This window comes from Pholcus phalangioides, unplaced genomic scaffold (assembly GCF_987345545.1).
Source record: "Pholcus phalangioides strain wild (caught in Gottingen) unplaced genomic scaffold, Ppha-v1.0 ptg000015l_1, whole genome shotgun sequence".
In the NCBI taxonomy this organism is placed as follows: Eukaryota; Metazoa; Arthropoda; class Arachnida; order Araneae; family Pholcidae; genus Pholcus; species Pholcus phalangioides.
This window is the reverse complement of record NW_028301608.1, coordinates 94,987,552-95,007,130: the sequence shown is the minus strand read 5'-3', so window position 1 is coordinate 95,007,130 and position 19,579 is coordinate 94,987,552. Positions and strand designations below refer to the sequence as shown.

The 19,579-nt window shown below is 34.5% G+C and overlaps 1 protein-coding gene across 1 annotated transcript in view; it reads right to left on the bottom strand.

Annotated features, from left to right (window-relative positions):
* Window position 1: 1 nt before the first annotated feature.
* CCAP (Crustacean cardioactive peptide) overlaps window positions 2-19,579 on the bottom strand; it is a 96,786-nt gene continuing 77,208 nt past the window's right edge. Inside the window, exon 4 of the mRNA XM_089242680.1 lies at window positions 2-420. Within this exon, the coding sequence (XP_089098806.1) occupies window positions 409-420 (12 nt within the window). The 3' untranslated portion in view covers window positions 2-408. The remainder of the gene's footprint in view (window positions 421-19,579) is intronic.

The following is a 19,579-nucleotide window of genomic DNA, read 5'->3' as shown; positions in this document are numbered from 1 at the left end:
GTCTGCTAATTATTAAAACTACTTTATTTTTTGTTCCATAGATTTCACAACAAAGAATACATGTGGGGGTGGGATGAAAAAAGAAAGGCAATATATCAATCCGAAATACCCGAGTACAAAGAACAACATCAAGATGTTAATCAACGATGAGTATATATCCAAACGATATAGCACAAATAGTTCCTCCAGAGAATAAAATAACTCAATAATAATAATTACATTATGTTTCAATATTTCTGACAATATATTTAATCGCGAGAGAAACAAAAAAACAAACACACGTAGAGATAGTAAGACAACAGTCTTCTGCTTTTATGAAGAAAAAACCAGGGAGAGGTACGAATGATTATAATTATTATTTTCGTTAATACACATATCGGATAAAAGAGCCCTTGACAATCCAATCTCTCATTTTTCGCTCTGAAAAAGAGACAAAAAAAGTACTGTCAGGAAGTTATATTCACTAGTTACAACAACATAATATATTCATTAATATTCTGTGTCCATTTTTATATTTCGGAAATCATTCTTTCCGTTCATACAATTATGTTTCTCTAAGTACGTGGTGGAAATGGAGAAATACCGTAATTTCTTTTGTTGAAAGATGAATACGAAATTATAGATATAATCACATAAATATCGTTCGGAAAATATAATTTGCTAACTTACTCTAAAAAAATACGTGACTTGGAGATTGCAACAGAAATATAGATGTGTAGATATTCGTTATGTTACTGAATTATTTCGAATAATACTAATATAATCCCTATAGCAGGATCCACTACCACTGAAGGGGCTGTAAGAGTAAGTAGTGATATGTAATCCATGTAAATTGGTGATAACTCGGGGGGGTGAAACTGTTTTTGATGAAATTATACATGAGTGTTCACGTGTATGGTTGTGCTTTCTACCATTCTAAGTCCGGGGATATCTACTTTTGGGATTTTTTTGGTCATATTTGAATAAAATATTCCTTTTAGCCCCACTGAAAATACAAAAGATCGCTGATGAGAAAATTTTAATCCGTTAACACCCGCACCGTGATACTTGATAGTGGGATATTTTGTTGAAATTACACCAACTAAGAGTGTTTCGAAAGATTTTTTAAACACATAAATAGGAAGTATGACACTGGACGACAAATTCTTCAATTAAGGACAGCAAAATAAGACGACATATTTGAAAAAACCGCGTTTAAGTGAAAAAGAAAGGAACGGTATTTTATAAATAGTTATTCACAATTAACTTAGTAGGATTTTCACCTATACGTGCTAAAATATACAACATCCAGCTGCATGGCTAAAATATTATACAAAACCAAATCCTTACTGTCCTTAAATGAAGACCTTGGGTGGAAACAGGTAGAAGCAAAATGTGTCATTCTAAGTTGAGAAAAAACATCCCCAAATCTCTTTCCCAATTGTTTGATGACAACAGGACGAGTGTTCGACTTTGAATCTGGCCTAGCTAGTGCCGAAAATTAGAAACAAAATATTTATTTATGTTAGTATAACTCACCCCCCCCCCCCCTGAATGCGTAGCTTTGCATATGTGCCAATGTTTCTTCAAACGTTCATTACTGCAGCCAGTTGGAAGATAAGAAATTTTCATCATTTTTGAACTCAAGGTGAGGTAATATTCTTTACATTTTATGTTTTGAACTCGCTGGTACATGTCCCAATCAACGACAACTCTGTTTTTTGCAGATCATGTGTGGCTGTGATTTCACTGATTTGTTGAAATTCTTTGTTTGCATTTCATTTTTTTCACCTCAAGTTTACACAACCCGATTTTTTTTTCTCACTGCAGTTTAGGTCACAAAGAAGGTTGAAAAGTAATATTACTTCAATACATTTATTTTATATGGCAATTTTCGAGGTTCTGTAGGTCTTCCTTTTTAAGGCCCTCGATGAACAGCACAATACGATTTTTTTCGATTATTAATCCGGCTTCCTATACGTGTTATTAATTATGAAAAAATTTTAATCTTCTAAATGAAAGATCATGCTTTTAAGGATTAACGATCTCACTGGTATTTATGAGATATCTCGCCTCTTCTTAAGCTTTCTATTTTAGAAATGACAATCGCAGATAGAACGAAATGATGAACCTCTCCGCTAATTATACGAAGTGCAGATGCGGATACCGAGCGAAGGTAATTGGAAAAGTCGCATTCCTCTGTGGGGAATAGAACCACCAACCTTGCACTTTCAGGTGGCGTGCTCTTCCATTAAACTACACAGGACAGACATTTGCTTTCTTAAGAATACTATATTCTCTTGAGCTGAACGGGACTGTGCAGTAGACGGCCTCCTAACTCAGCAACGTTACGAGCGGTTGCTGAGTTAGGAAGCCGTATATTGTGACGTTATAACAGACGAGTAACCTGGGCTATTAACTGCATCCTCAATGCTCCACCCATTCCCGTTTATGATATGCATCCTTGGTAATTCTCCTCATTCCCGTTCATCATAAGCAACATCCTTGATGATTCAACACCGCTCCCGGTCACTATAAACATCCCCGGTGATTCAAGCCCCTAAATTCACTATGAACATTCTCCCCCTCATTCGGTTCCGAGATCATTATAAACTGAAGAGCCAAAAAAACTGTACACCTGCCTAATATCTTGTAGGGCTCCTGCGAGCACGCCGAAGTGCCGCAACACGACGTGGCATGGACTCGACTAATGTCTGAAGTAGTGCTGGAGGTAATTGACACCATGAATCCTGCAGGGCTGTCCATAAATCAGTAGGAGTAAGAGGGGGTGGAGATCTCTTCTGAGCAGCACGTTGCAAGGCATCCCAGATATGTTCAATAATGTTCATGTCTGGGGATTTTGGTGTCCAGCGGAAGTGTCTAAAGTCAGAAGAGTGTTCCTGGAGCCACTTTGTAGCAATTCTGGACGTGTGGAGTGTCGCATTGTCCTGCTGAAATTGTCCAAGTCCGTCGGAATGCAAAATGGACATGAATGGATGCAGGTGATCAGACAGGATGCTTACGTACCTGTCACCTGTCAGAGTCGTATCTAGACGTATCAGGGGTCCCATATCACGCCAACTGCACACGCCCCATACCATCACAGAGCCTCCACCAGCTTCAACAGTCCCCTGTTGACATGTAGGGTCCATGGATACATGAGGTTGTCTCCATACGATGTCGTAGATATAATTTTTTACCGGATTCCCGATATTCACGGTACACTCGTGAAATGGTCGTACGTGAAAATCCAAATTTCATCTCTACCTCGGAGATGCTATGTCCCATCTCTCGTGCGCCGACTATAACACCACGTTCAAACTCCCTTAAATCTCGATAACCTGCCATTTTAGCAGCAGTAATCGATCTAACAACTATGGCAGACACTTGTTGAGTTATATAGGCATTGCCGACCGCAGCGCCGTACTCTGATTGGTTCCATATCTCTTCAATTGCGTACGCATGCCTGTACCAGTTTTTTTGGCTCTTCAGTTTATCTGCTTACGCTTTGATAAAATAGTATATAGAAGGAAAGCATCGCGTATATATGGAAGGAAAAATTCTCCAATAAATGTAATACAACATATGTATTATAGGTAAATATATATATAGTCTTTCCATTTCTCTATTCTCAGGAAGTATAAACCGAAATAGCGAAACAACTTTTTTTGTTCATTTATTTGATAAGCTCTGATGAAAACAATGTCATTTGCACGGGTAATTGACAATTTTATACTGACTTTACTTTAGCTTTTCGAACGGATACTTTCTCCGTTATAGCCAAACGTGGTTATTAATGCAAAAAAATCCATAGAACGTAAATGGAGAAATATCGTAATTACAACAAATAACAAGAACGAAATTTCGATCTCGAAAGACGATGATTCGCTCATCAAATGTAATAATTTTATTGATATATCCCCACCTCTTCTTTTTTTATTCGAATTAGCATTTCTTTGTTCGATTCAATTAATCTTTGCGAAAAACATTCATTTTCAGAGGTAGCTTATTTCTCCGACATATACTGTATGTTGTATATCTAATTTGTTTTCTTAGATTCAATTTTTCCTCGATTCGGTTATTGCTTCCATTGTTCTGTTGTATGCTAAAAGTCTGATCATTGAAAAAAAAAAAAGAATTCTCAAATAATCTCGGACAGAGGATATACGCGTAAAATGAGGAGACACAATTTTCATTTACTTTGCGGCGTTTTGTAATGTCACTAATATTTGTGTTTTCTAGAGCGTGCTCACTCCTGACCGAAAAAGAAGTCACACATTTCTCTTGGATCGCCTTTAACAAAAATGCAGCACGTATTTTTCGTGGTAGTAATTAGTCATGTGAAGTCTCAACGCTTATCATTAGCTAGGTTTGCCTAGTCTTCCTTAACAAGATTAAATAGTTTTCACCTTGAATTTTTGTTTAAATTTCTTCAGTTTTGTGCAATTTTATAAATGTCTGAAAGCGTAAAATTTTATCAGCTCTCAAAATATGACTACAATAAGGAATCAACTTTTTCCAGATGAAAAAGTATTGTGTTTGCTTAGCCGTATTTCAAACTGAAATGACAATATAAGATGTACTGAAATTGGTATAATAGGTTGTTGTTTGTTTCTTTTTAATCATGTATTTGCTATGTATATTTAAACGTGTACGGAACCACATAAAGGGTTAAGATTCTTTAGGGAAATACTTTGCTCAATAACATTTTTTTTTCATTACGGCATCTATCACAAATCATGCGAATAATATTCCAGTGACTTTCAAGTAAGTTCAATACCCTGAAATCTCGTGAACATTTTCTTAAAAAATTAATTGGAATATAATGCTAGAATACTGAAAATATGTACGCAAACGATATTTCACGTTTCGCCTGGGTGCGTCACAATACGCCTGGGATACATTCATTTCATTATATCCACGATTGTTCTCCATTGTTCAAGCCACAATTCACGCGCTGTTAATTTTGCGCAACAGGAGTGATATGTGATACTTTCTAGATGTCATTGCTTTCTCCGTAAGTACCAAGAAAACGATACTGTGTACATAATGCGTTTGTTTTTCTTTACTGGGATATGCTTTTTAGCTAATGCTCGAGTTTGTACCAAGCTCGAAACATATACAGTAAAATAAACAGTCCGTGAGAACATTGGTACACAATCTAGAAGCTTTGCTCGTTACTATTAAAACACTTTCTTCATCTTAGATTCAATACAACTTATAACATTTTGTACGATTCGAAGATCATAAGGAGGTTGCTCATTCCGACGAAGAAACGTGTGTATTTCAAGTGGAACAACATTAACGACTCCAAAGGGGGAAAAACCATGGCAAGTCGTCGCTTAACACTTGCCATTTATGACCTCGTACAATGGCGTAGCCGTTTATAGAGATATTTCATATCGCATTTATCCGATACATTTTCCCAAATGAGTTGTTTCTATCAGTTACAAGTTATGTTCTATTGAGTGAACATAAAAGTTATGTTATCGTATTTATAGTGAGGGAAGCCATTCAAAATCCTAATCGGAATATTTACCATCAAAATAACCATTTTGATAGCAATTTGCAGGTTGGACGAGAGGCCCTGGATGCATTTTAAAAATTAATAAATAAATCAACAAAATTGACACAAAAAGATGCTGTTTGCACTAAAGTACTTATCACGGCCTAGAGTTTTTGTTTGTTTTTAATAGATTAAAAAAAAGCTCAAACTTCGCTCATAGGCGTCGTTATAAAACGAAAAACTTGATATAACACAAATGCACCACAAACAGCATAATCAATGTTTGTGACAATTTCCGTAACATAAAACTATTTCATTTCAGTATGAGGGGCCTTTTTAGCTTAGGCTACGTATAAGCAGGTGAAAGGGCGCTCATGTTGAAATATAGTAATTTTATACAACACAATTTTTTTTCTCGACAAATTAATTATATACTGTTTGTGTTACATTTTATGTGTTGTGTCGTGGTTTTCGTTTCACAACGCCACCTGTCAGTGAAATTTGAATTTTTCTGATTTATCGAAAAAAACTCTCGGCCATGATAAGTATTTTCGTGTAAACCGCATCTTTTTTTTTGTCGAAGGGTTGTTTTTTTTATTAATATCTGAGATGTGTCCAGACTTCTCGTCTATCCTGTATTTCTGTATAAGTACACCATGTATTTGTGAGGCGTGAATCTCATCGTGATGCTCAAAATTTTATCGAGCTTAGAGTGTTGAATCTTAGCTCTGATGATTTAACGCTTTTGTTTTTCAACCCGTTATTATAGGATAGGAAATACCGACCATCTATAAAGATCACAAGCTCTTCATCATGCAAAGATTCTCTCTGAATTGGATTATTAAAAGGTACTGATCATTTTTAGCAATATAGCTCTTGATGATGAAGAGCTATATTGCTACATTGCAATTTAATCAATAATTCATTCAATTTTTTTCAACAATTCAATGCTGAGAGAGGAAGAAAAGCCAATAACCAATAAGCTCATCTTCCACATTGTCTAACTGGATATAATTAAGTTGTATTTTTTTAATTATTTCAATGTTAAATTTTTTAGTACAAAGATCAAAAGGCGGATGGTAGTTTGAAGCTATCCAAAATTTATGTGATGCGGTAAATATTATAATCGGTTAAAAATAAATATCTATAATAACCGATTTATAACTAAAAAATTTACATTGAAATAATTAAAAGAATTTCAAACTTGCCTAGACGATTGATAAGTATGCATAATAACCGGTTATTACCTATAATAATCACTTTTACCAATGAATAAGAATAATACCCAAGCGTCGTTGGGGAATTTGATAAATACTGAAAACATTACCACTTTTACCGATGCATTGCTAAAATATGACATTTGATGAATATGAAATAATTCCAAATTAGTCTAGTAAATGTGATGAATATAATCGGACCCCGACATTATGATAACAAATTTTACGATTTATATAATAAAAGGTATTAAAATACACATGTACGAATTATAATGTATGGTATATCATATAAGGTATACCATGTTTACCAGTGACGCGACGGACGCTTGGATGTAAGGCATAATCACCGGTAAAAGTGATAATTCTTTGGTACTTATTAAATTTACCAACGATGCTTGGGTGCTATGCATAACCACCGGTGAATGTAATTAATTTATCAAACTTTCCGAAATGCTCGATGATTATGCATTATAACCGGTAATTATGTATAAGGACCGGATTTATCACATTTATCGCGGCACTAGATCAAAGAATGGACCCAACGAACCATTAGAGAGAGAAAAAACTGTTCTTCATTCTCAATGAATTAAAAAGAAATAGCGAATAATATTCTCAGAATATTTGATACGAAAATTATTTTCACGGCAAAAAAACTGGAGTATACAATAGAAAAGTTTCGAGAAATGCTAGCCAAGCATAAACAATTGCAATCGACGTCATTTCCTCAGACTCTAATGGTTATTCTGTCCTTGAGTTGACACAATTGTAGTGTTTCAGTTGTTTTCTAGTAGAATATGTATTTTGTTAGGAAGAAGAATAAGACCACGGAGGAAACATACTGTGACATTTCAAGAAAGTTCTCCTTAAGTGTGATGCCATTTCTGGCATAAAATCCTTCCTTGAATCGATTGCTGCAGTCACTAATAGATAAGTTGGTTACGCTTCAAAGTCTTTCGGTCAAAGAAATGCGGGAAAACTTTATCGTCGTCATGATAAAATGAAATTAATGAATCCACGGCATCGTATGCTTATTATATTCAACGTTACTAAATTATATAATTTTCATTTCGCGTTCAGGATTCTTCCAAAAATAAGCCATTCTCAGAAGAAATATACCATTGGAACTAAATACAGCGATACCTCGGCTAACGAAGATTGATTGATTCGTTCTGCAAGCACATTCATTAGCCGAAATCTTCGTTAGCGGAAACGCGAATTCCTACAGTTTCCGTGGAAAATAGTTTGATTCGTTCCAGGTTCTGCCCAAATTTTGAAGAAAGTTCCTTCAAATACCAAGAAATATTTTCAAAAAGGGCTAAAATGAACAGCTTCAAAATTAGATAAGTGAGAACCTACAGGAAGATGAGAAGCTGGAGATATTTTTATTTTACGCCAATCTCCACACACAACAAACACAGCCTTAGTCTACTAAACATTATGTTGACACACACCCCAGTCAAGTTCGTAGGTGTCCCCATCCATTTGTAGTTTGATCAGCTCATTTCTATGTCTGATACATGCAGATAAAAAGATTAAGACATCCTGCGCTTTTTTTTTTAGGAATACGGAAGCCTCTAACACATTTTTTGTGATACATGAGGTATCTACGCATTTCTGGAGATCTGGCCTACTTAGTTCTAGGAGTCCGTATACCCTCTACTTATTTCTGGAAGTAAATTGAGTTCATGAGTAAGTATCCCCATCCATTTGTGGTTTTGTCAGTTCATTTCTGCGTCTGACACATGAACATTGAAAAGATTAGCTCCCAGAATTTCATGACGGTGCAGTTTCATGGTCAGTCTTGCAGTGAAAGAACGCGTGCTCCGAAAACATCGGCTCTTTTTTTTTCGATGCATTTTCTATTTGCTGAATCTTTCATTCTACGTGAAATGATTCAAATATTTCAGAAAAAATAGTGTGGGTACATTGGAAAAAGATTGCAAAAGATGAACAAGAATTAGTGGGACTCAAGTGACAGTAATTTTGTCTGACGATGATTGAAGCTAAAATTGATCTCCGGCTGTTTTATATTAGCGCGTGCATCCACATCAATGGGAATATTTGTTAGCCGAATCCGCATTCGTTAGCCAAGGCAGAAAAATCACGAAGAATCTTCGTCAGCCGATGCGTTCGTTAGTCGAGGTATCACTGTACTTACAAATTAGATTCGGGTAGAGTTAAGATACATAAAGATGTATCAAACTATTCAATATGTACTTGGAAATTAGTTTTCTAGTTTTCTATATGTCAGTTTTTCTTTAAATCTTTTATGATGGTCCTCTAATATTTCTTCTAACGCACACATTTTGCACTTTTACCAATCAAGACCCGACTTGAATGTTCAACTTCAGATATTCCTTATGAGAGAAATTGTAGTCACATGAAAAGAATCAAAAATTTTGCTGTTGGACACCATGTATTCAGCTTATTCTATGGATCCAAATGAAAACAAAACAGGAAAAGAACAGTTCTTAGAACAGTGAAAAAATTTATTAAAAGCTCCCTATGTAACTGCAACGCCTTTTATTCAAAAAAATTATTAAATGTACCGAATCTCATATACATATATACTGACAGTTCGTGTTAAATTATTTAGTTTTCGAACGCAGTTTCAATAGCACAGTCGAAACACGCTGGTTATTAGAATCATAGATAGTGTTATCATTATGGTAAAGTTGTAGTTATCACTTTGATCACTCAAAAAACGGAACGGACCAATATCATAACATGGAAAAAAGTTCGTCTTTAGTTATCGGGTCCGACTTCGGAAAATGTTATAACTTTTTTTTTTGTTCATTCTGAGGCTAAGGCTCAACCAAACTCATTTTTTCCTGTAAATTATCATTATCGGGCTGCAAGACTATTGGAAGCGAGAAGATGTTTTCTAATCCCTTTACTTTCTTGTGCTGACAAATATTACCATACTTAATGTCGTAATCAGCCCGTAGTATTCGCTCTCATCCATGTACGTTTGGAGCTGCTTTGGTAATGCCTTCTTATAGTGAAGGTATGACCCGCATTTTACGGGACATCCTCGTAATTTTGTCAGTTACAACTCTTTCTTAAAATATCCTCCCCCCTTTTTTATCTCTGGTATGGATTTCCGTATTTTTATGAAGGAAATATGGTCAGCTTACGCTTTTATCGTGTTGTGTGTATTGATACATTTGTACCGGAACACCTTTTTCGGGCTGGATGAACGCCTTAATGGGCCGTATTTGACGCTCGGGTCGGAGTTCGTGCACACCTGCATCAAACAGTTCCATTCTTCCGTCTCACATACGGCTGAGTAACAAAAACGCAGCATTTTGGCTCAAAAGAAAAAAAAAACTCTCGTGTGTTAGAATAGAATATAAAAAAAAAAATTAACTATTGAACATTTTGCAATTAATTTATGTGGGAAAGAACAACGAAGTTGTTCCGTTTTACCAATATTGTTTATCACAAGTCCCGTTCGACCAATGGGATGTATGGTCATCGTAGTTGCAAACAGGATTGCAAACTTTTTCGGATATAGCTATCATTCGGTTATTGCTATCAGAAACTCCGAGTCTCGATGTGATGGCATTGAAGGGCGTGCAGCTTTTCAAAAAATGAATTCTTATATGTCTTGATAATTTTAGCTTCACTTAATTCCAGAGTATTTGCAGTTTTTCCGGGTTCTTTTTCCCTAAATAACTTCATTTTATGTAGGCTACAAATTAATTTGAAATCGAATGTACAATTCATATTTCGTTCCAAAATATTTCATATACACATAAGTAACTATTTGAGCTGCCTTTCATTTCCAAAAACAAAACAGCATTGATCTTGATGAACAAGAGTCATCGTTTTATTTCACTTTTATATTGAAATTCTAAAAATAAATATATTAACTAAAAATTTTAATAAGTACTCACAAATTACGATGAAAAAGACTTCTAAATGTTGAAAGAAAAGAGTAATTAAGGACTTTTTAATCAGGAAATTTTTCCATCATTATTTATCTTTCGTATAGGGAAATTATCTCAATTTTTTTATAAATAAAAGAAATATGTCTGAAACAATTTCAAATTGAATTACTTTTTCTTTCATTTTAATTTTTGAAAATAATAATCTAAATAAATGTGTTTTTTTTTATCTTTGAAATCAAATATGTATGCGGTTATTTCATGTACATAAAAATTAATTCTTTTTTAAATACCGATGGAAAAAATCCAACTGAAATTAATGATTTTTTTTTATCTTGTAAAAATGCGTTATTAATGTTTGAAATTACGAATGTATGCTTTAAAATATTTGCGTACTAATTGTTACAGACAAAAAGGGTTTTTTATTGAGATATTCAATATCCATAAGAAATTTTTAAACAAACCTCCCACGAAATACGAAAAAATGACTGAATTATCAAACTGAATTGTCCGGTAAAAGAGAAGATAAATAATAAAGAATTATTTGATTTACAATAGAGTACAACAATAGTAAGTAAAGTTTACAAAAAGATATGAAAAAACAAACACATTCAATAAACTTAAAAAATAATTTCAAAAAATCATCTAAATATATTTTTTTAATCAATATTGATAAAATGACTCAAATTCGATTTTCATTTCTTCAATGCAAAATGCATTGCTTCGTTATTTAAGATTGAGATTTTAATATTTTTAATCAATTCAAACAAGGGAACATTTCGGGGGGGGGGGAAATGTTGTAATGATATTTTCTTTTAAATTTTTTCCCCGTGAAATAAGCTTAATATAATCACATAAATAAATCAAAATCTTGATCGATAATCGTTTAATCCCCAGGTTGAATTATTTTAGAAAACGAACCGGCCTTCGAAAAGAGATTCAGAAAGTCAAAGTCACGAAAGTCCTCAACGCTAACTTGACTGATGGTGATTAACTGCAGGTATAATTACACGAATTAAGATTAATAGCTTTCTGAGGAAAGTTTCGGTGAACGTGTTGAAATTCAAAATTTTGGGCACGAGTCGGATCTTATTATGGATAGCGTAACATTGAATACATGAGTGATACTTAATACGTGGGAAAGAAAACCTCATTTCTCTACCTTTCTATCCGGAATTATGAATTAAAGAGAAGAACTTGTTGGAACATGAACGACATGAGCTAATTCGCGAATTTCGCCGCAGAAAAAAATTAGTTTAATTGTGATTTATCGTGCTTTCGAATACGAAAGTTCCCAAATTACCAATCATAAAATCAACAAAATACTCGGTCTCGTTATATAATGAAAAATTTGCAGACTTTTAATTAGTGATGAGTTTTTCCCAGAAATCGAAAGATTTCTAATTGGCAATCGAAAACACAGTCTTGATATAGGAATTTTTAGAACAAAAAATTGGTTTTTCACTCTCAATTTATTTTCAATAATTTGCCTCGTAATTACGAAGATTATAATATTATATTTGAAATTATAAAGTAACATTAACCCTTAAATCTGTAGCTTTGCATATGTGCAAAGAGTTCTTTAAACGTTCCAGTTTGAAGTAAATGTAATATGAGGCAAATTCTTTTTCATTGCATACTTTGCCTGCCACATCAAGCTAATTGGCCCACCCTATTCAAGGGAAAGCTTCATTTTGTTTTAGAAGATGAAACACGGAACTTTCTCTGCGATGTTTTGGTAAATCATACAACTACGGAGATGGGTCAGGTGCACTGGCAGGTAGGCGTGGCTATCGAATTGCACTGCTTCACTCTTGTTATGTATGTCCGAATTTCACTGGACCCCCCCCCCCTCTCCACTTTCCTGCTGATACTGATTGATACTGAAAAAAGGTAATTTTTTCTTTTTCTCCCGGCATTAATTTTCCTTCTTACTTCATCTATGCTTAGGACAGGCAGTGGCATATAGTCATTATCGTGAAAATTTAGGTTTTTGTAATTAACTCAATTAATTGTCCAATAATTAGTTGCTATAAACATTTCAAACTTGTGCATGTGTGTGGTGTAAGTGTGTGTTTTCTAAATTCTTTCAAATTACATGGTGTGTATAAATATCGGGGACATTCGCATTTTGCGCAAAACATTTCTGAGATCGAAAGGTTAAAAAATGAGGTATCAAAATGTTAGATATGTGATTCGTATTTTTGAAATAAAAAATTCAATATTTTGTATCATTTCTATTTTCAGGAATATAATCATCCATTATGCTACTACATTTTTATTCTACATATCTCATCCCCTCCCGGAAAATGTTTCCCATGGGCACCCCTGGTTAAGATCCACGGGTCTAGTACATACTTGTTCCAGCACCATCTACTATAGAAACTATAGACAAGAGAAGGTTGTATCATATCCAGCTCCTCCCGTGCAACTCACCCATCTCAAAAAACTGTTGAAATTAGTTAATCAATATAAGAGGCATTTTACGCAATTATAACTGATATAAAATACCCATAAAAATACATTTTCAAGGTTAATGAAAACTGTGAGTCACTTTCGCGCTCATTAAAGTCATTGCAATAATAGCTCTAAATGTATCCGAAACAACTTATTTTATTTTGATGGCCCAGTAGTAATAAATGACTACGTAGTTGCAGTAGTGATGAATGAGGTTTTAAAATATTGCTTCAGCGTCCAATCAGGAAAGCAACACACGTCTTGCTATAATTTTAGTAAAATTAATTACGCTAGTGTGAAAACCTAGACATCAAGGAAGGAAATCGTGTTCCTTCTAGGTCATGGAACACTCTTTCCCCTGTGAAACCTTCAGATTACTCTCGCTCTCTCTCCCTCTAGCAAACGCATTTCAGGAATCAATAAGCAAGCGAGGAATTTACAAAAAAATTATTTATGCGGATTCGGGTTTATGATCTTTGTTCATAATTATAAAATCGCGACACAGTTTATTAATTTTCATTTCGCCTTCCAATGATCTTCTTGTAGAAAAATGAAAACCAACGATTATAACTCAAAGTACGAAAATTAAGACACAGAACAGCTGTTTCGAAGCTAGCGGTAATGAGTGGTAGAGGCTTCAGTGTTAAAAATCATGTTATAGCGAGGACTACTTTTCTTGAACAAAACCATGATTGATATGAGACCAACGCGCGATGGTACGATGACGGCAGATGAAGAGACTTGACGTAATAGTGATGATGATGATGATGCGATTACGATTTTTAAACGGGGTTGTATCGATGATGGAGTGTAATTAAGGGGGCCGTTTGAAGAACTGGGTCCAAGTACTGGAGAAATATGGAGTGCTGCTGAATATATATATATAAATCGTTTACTGAAAAAGAAGAATTTCTATGAATGTGAAGCTCATCAAAAAGATCTAAGTCGAGGAGGGTGAATAACATTTTTCATGGATTTTGGCAGAATTGAAGTCAAAGTGGCGATTCTTGGTCCAGCATTGTTGCGCTGTAGCAAAACGCTTGATCTTCTTAGTTTTTATACGTAGTGCCGAAAGGAGAAATTTCAGGGAACTTTCGGTTTGGCCGATGTATGAAAAACCGCATTGGCAGGTAAAGCTATACACAGGGTAAGTGCCCCAATTGATAAGGTCGTCTCCATAGTCCTCTTATTCGCACGAATGCAAGTATGTCTCCCATTTGAAAATGTCTTTTCGCCAAGAACAGATAGGCCTACAACATGGAACTTACTCAACCTGAAAATTCAAGCATTCACCATCTTCGAAATACGGGAAAACAGATGACTGCACGATCAAGGCAACATAAATACACTCAGAAGACAAATTCCGGCACGTACCGATTCGTTAGAGGTTCCGTTCACTTCAACCATCCGGTTAAGTTGTAGTAGTAGCAGTAGCAGTCTTTTTATTCACTCTATGATTAACTGATATAACCGAAATTATAAAAAACGATATGGCAATAGAAGTGGACATTGGTGCATTTTTGATAAAATTCCTCTCTTGCTTTATTTGGTGTGTTTCTTTTCACTTAATCCTTTCAAAGAGCGTCATTTTTCCAAAACCCTTAGAAAAGCATGTAAACTGGTGGGACACCATCTGTGCCACTGCCCTTAAAAGGGTTTTAAACGGCAAAGACGTAAAATGTTTGTATGCACTTAAACTTGTTAAATAATAAATTATCTGTGTGGTGTCCGTATGTTTGACGATGGTTTTGCTCCGTGCTGCAAGCGTTAGACCTAATAAAATAGCTTTATTATACACGTTCTCAAGACTTCACAAGCCATTATTTGTTTTTAAATACCTATACATATTTATCACATATACGTGTGTAAACAAAATTGTACTGCATATTATTGAACCAACCTCGTGGTTGTATGTGCATCATGTGCGTGGCTCGAACAAGCTAGTGATGTCAGAGTTTCTAAAATTTGCGATGGTGGACAGCACCTGGCCTGAGTGATTACGTCATTAAAAATAAATCAAATAAATTACAGCCTTGCGCAGAACGTCCGTGTTAAATTAAGTGTCCAATTATATGCTCTTAAGTCAATTGTCCCATCCTAATCGTCTATATGAATCTTGAATTTGTGACGTCAATATAATATTGGAACCTTTAAGGTGAATATGAGCTGTACATCCCTGTCAACAGAAGCACTCTCTTCTGACATCTCTAAACGGTTATGCAAGCACTGTCTAATTCATGGCTTCTATCTCTTTCAACTTGTTCTCGTTCATTCAATTGCAGCTGTCGTCCTCGGTCGCAGCACATATGTTCGCTCTCGATCTAGACCGAATAACAGGCAGTAATCGTCTGGATGGAATCCTATCACAATAGGAAACACTGCACTTTTGATGAACTTGGCAAAACTTTTATGTGGATACAGATCACGATAAGTTTCAATTATATCAGAAAATATCTGGGAAAAACTCATCAAAGAAACGAATTGGCAATATCGTCCACAAGTGTCTCTAAATTTGACGCTATCGCAAGTGTCATTTACTGAATCTGCCGCTACGAAGGAATCCGGGCTAAATAAATAAAATCAGTTAATTTTTTCCTCGAGAAATTCATCAGCTTCAATTTACTTATGATTGAAAATTAAATTTTGACCTTTTTTAAACCTCATCAATGGGAATGTATCTTTGAAAAGAGTTTACGTTTCATTTTTCGAATTCATGAATTGAGATATAGTTCGCGCTTTCCTTTTTTCAAGTTTTTACGATGTCCATCATTATAGCTCTCTTCTAAATTAAAGAGTAAATGAGCCGTGTAATATTTCAAAACCAGATAGATTATTTTTTTTAATTTTCATATTATGACATTTATTTTCAGTTTTTCTACAGATCTATCAGTAGGTGAAGTAAGAACATTCGGAAAGTCGTTATATGCTGTTCATTTTGCGTGGTGAAAGTAGCGTTTGGTTGCAAAAAGCCAGATAAATAAAGAAATCAGTTTCTAAAGCTGATATATCAAGACAGGCATAGGCATAGAGATAATTAGTATAAGAATTCGTTTACGAATTATTATTCGGGTTAGTTTGAAAATTAGTTATGCGATCTATCTGGTTTTGTAACCAAGCTATGGGAACACATCAAGCTTCTAATTAAAACTAATTCTAATGCTTATCCAAATATTAATTTTCAAACTAATCCAAATACAAATTCTCGAACTAATCCAAATATTAATTTTCAAACTAATCCAAATACAAATTCTCGAACTAATCCAAATACAAATTCTCAAACTATCCAAATACAAATTCTCAAACTAATACAAATACGAATTCTCAAACTAATCCAAATACAAATTCTCAAACTAATCCAAATACTTAGTTACTAAACCAGATAGATCCAAAATATCCCCCCTCTCAATATTTATACAGAGCTAAAATTTGGTCAAGATCTATGTCGATCTAATACCAAAATATATAAATAAAATTCTGCCATAAATGATATAATTAATTCACTTTTGTTTCTCCTGAAAAATTTACCCAAAAAAAAGTGATAGATCTGATTTTGAAATCAGACGGTTAAAAAATACAGTATTTTCTAAGTAAAATATTGACTTTGTTTATTCGGTAATGTGCTTCGTCTTTTCTAATAGAGATGAGACAAGAATACTTGTATTCTGTGTTCTGCGTAAAAACTATCATGTAAGGGGAATAAAATCGAATTCTCCTTTTATTATTTGTTTCCAAAGACCTTTGTAGCTCTTGTATTGCCTGAAACAGTCCATTTAATATTTTACTGATCACACTCACGAGCAAACGTTAATAAATAAAGAGAATATCTTGAACACATAAGAAAACTCATTACTTCTGTATTATGTTGTTGAGCGTTCAACATGAATTTGTTCCCGTATTTATTAAAGACTTCGCCGTTCTTGGATTTCTACGCTTGTCAGACTTCGTATACAAAAAAGGAAAAAGGCGAATAGCAAATGTTCATTAGTGTTTGCGAAGAAATAATGAAATTAATTAACGCATGTCGTTCTATGCAATAAATTTTTTAGTTTTTACTAGAAACAATGAATTACAGACATGTGTTTGTATTGTTCTCTCATGCGTGGATGTAATTACTTACAGATTGAATCGATCAGTTGTTTTCAGGCATTCATTGCAAAATGTATCTCATATATGATTAATTTATTATATTTACCTTCGATTTCGTACACCGATACTCCAATTTATGATGTCCGAGTTCGTTGATCAGTTTATCTTAGCCATTAATGAGAAATTTATAAGGCAGAGGCTGGCTCATCTCTGTCGTGAATACGCCCACGTATCTATTTGCACACGGACTTGGAAGTTTGCAATTCAATTAAAATCGTACAATTTATCATATTCGTCGATTTTCTTCCACCGAGAGAAATGTATTCTTTCATCATTTTAATGTGCCTCTTTATATGCATCTCGGTATTTCAAGAACGCCATCATTGCGAAATGGCATTAAGAATGTATGTTCAGCAACGTCGACCATCAGTATTCGAGGTTGCCCCGTCTAGGTAATAAATACAACATGGATCGCGAAATTACATCTAAAATACGCCAACGTCTTGCGAGATTACTTTGAACGCGTAAAACACGAAACACGTCGTTTCATAATTCGAAAGAAATAATGCACTTTTTTCATGTACGTCGAGTTTTTACAAAAATTTATTCAGACGTGCGAACAACCTATATATAGTGCCTAGTGTATGAATAATATACAATTTCTAGTCGTTCTGAACACCTGTATGTAAATTTTTTTTTGCCGTTTTCGGCTGATGTGCATTACCAAGTTTTATGCCTCTTTCGATCCTATTCAAATCACTGCTTATTTAGTTTAAGGGGGTTGGTGCACGATCTTGGCTTCCCATACTTTCCTATGGGAAAAAATCTCCTAAGTAAGGAACATTTAAAATTTTTCTATTCATTTTAGGCACTGAATTTTTTTCACTCAAATACTATGGAACTATTTTATACAATTTAACGTGAGCATTTAGGATTTTAATTGTTGGTTATTTTTTTTATCCAATTTTAGCAGTTCAGCAACATTCAATTTTTTTTCAAAAATCACCAAACATTACCCATATTTTGTGCCATAAATTTGTTTTTGATATTTTTAATACAAAATCCTCACGTTTAAGTATGTAACATCATAGTGTTGAGAGACACACGAGGTTGGTCTTTATGTTTTTGTTGAAATCTTGTATTATTTTGTTTCTCTCATTCGGTTTTGTTTCAATATTTTTCTTCCTCGTGAGCGACGGTATTATGATATCAATTTTTGATGTATGACTCACAGAGATGTATCATTTTGGGCAGTTATTGCTCAGGATTACGCCACCCTTATTTATTTTCCCTTAATGAAATAAATGATCATCCTACTTATATACAGAGAACTATTTCTGTGAAATTAATTTTTGTTTATTGCTTTTGAAGTCCCTCATTTGATTCAGTACTTTTAGCAAAATAATTGGAAATTTCGTCGAAAATTGAATGTTTTAGTGACAATTAGCGGTGTCCCGTATTTAGGATCGAAATTTTCTGTATTTCTCTCGAAGAAATATGGTCACCCCGATTCTTTCATTTGAGCAGATATAAAGATATTGTAAAAATTGGCGACTTTTTTACTCACATCTACATTAGTATTTAAAAAAGGATAATCTTTACAAATTTATTTTGCAAATATTCATTTCCATTCCAATTTCTGAAGGAAAAAAGCTGCAAATGGGGAGCAGTGGTATAACCTACTCTAAAACAATATTATTTTTCATTTTGGAAAATGCAGACGCTATTTCAATGCCAACAAAAATATACAGCTCTTAAAATCTTCTTTTCAAAACTTCTAGTCTTTATTGAAAATTATTATACAGTCTCTAAGTCTCTATCGCTTATGAAAAGTTAAAAAGAGCGTATACTTTTTGCCCATAAAATAGTAGGTAGCATTTTTTAGCAGTGAATCGTCCCATAATGTTTTTCTGGGTCGTGTTGGGTACTCGAACTCTCAGTATACCTTTCAGACACCACCCGTTTAAAAAAACCACTTAGTTTAACAGGAAGAAAACTACTTAACTGATTTCTTTAAAAAAAATTTCATATGTTTGGAACCATGTCACACATATTTTAAAAGGTTTTTTTAGCCAACTGAATGAATGAACGCCAGGGTCTCTGCCACCGGACTTATCCCGTTGCCGAGATCTCTTCCAGCCCCGCTTCGTGGCAGAGTCTGGAACAAAGTGAGTGTGTACCTAACAGTCTGAGTGTGTAGCTAGTGTTGTCTCTGATATTTCAGTGCTGCCATCTATACTTCAATTTGTGAGTGAAGTGTAATGATTGAATATTTGTAACGTTGTAGGCCTGTTGCTCTCTGTGGCGAGACTTTTTAACGGGGAGATCGGCTCGCATTCACGCCTTGAAGTTGGGAACCACAGGAAACCAACTTCAGCCGACCACCACTGTGGCGCCGGTGGGGTTCGAACCCGGATCCTCGCGATGCGAATCCGTCACTATGA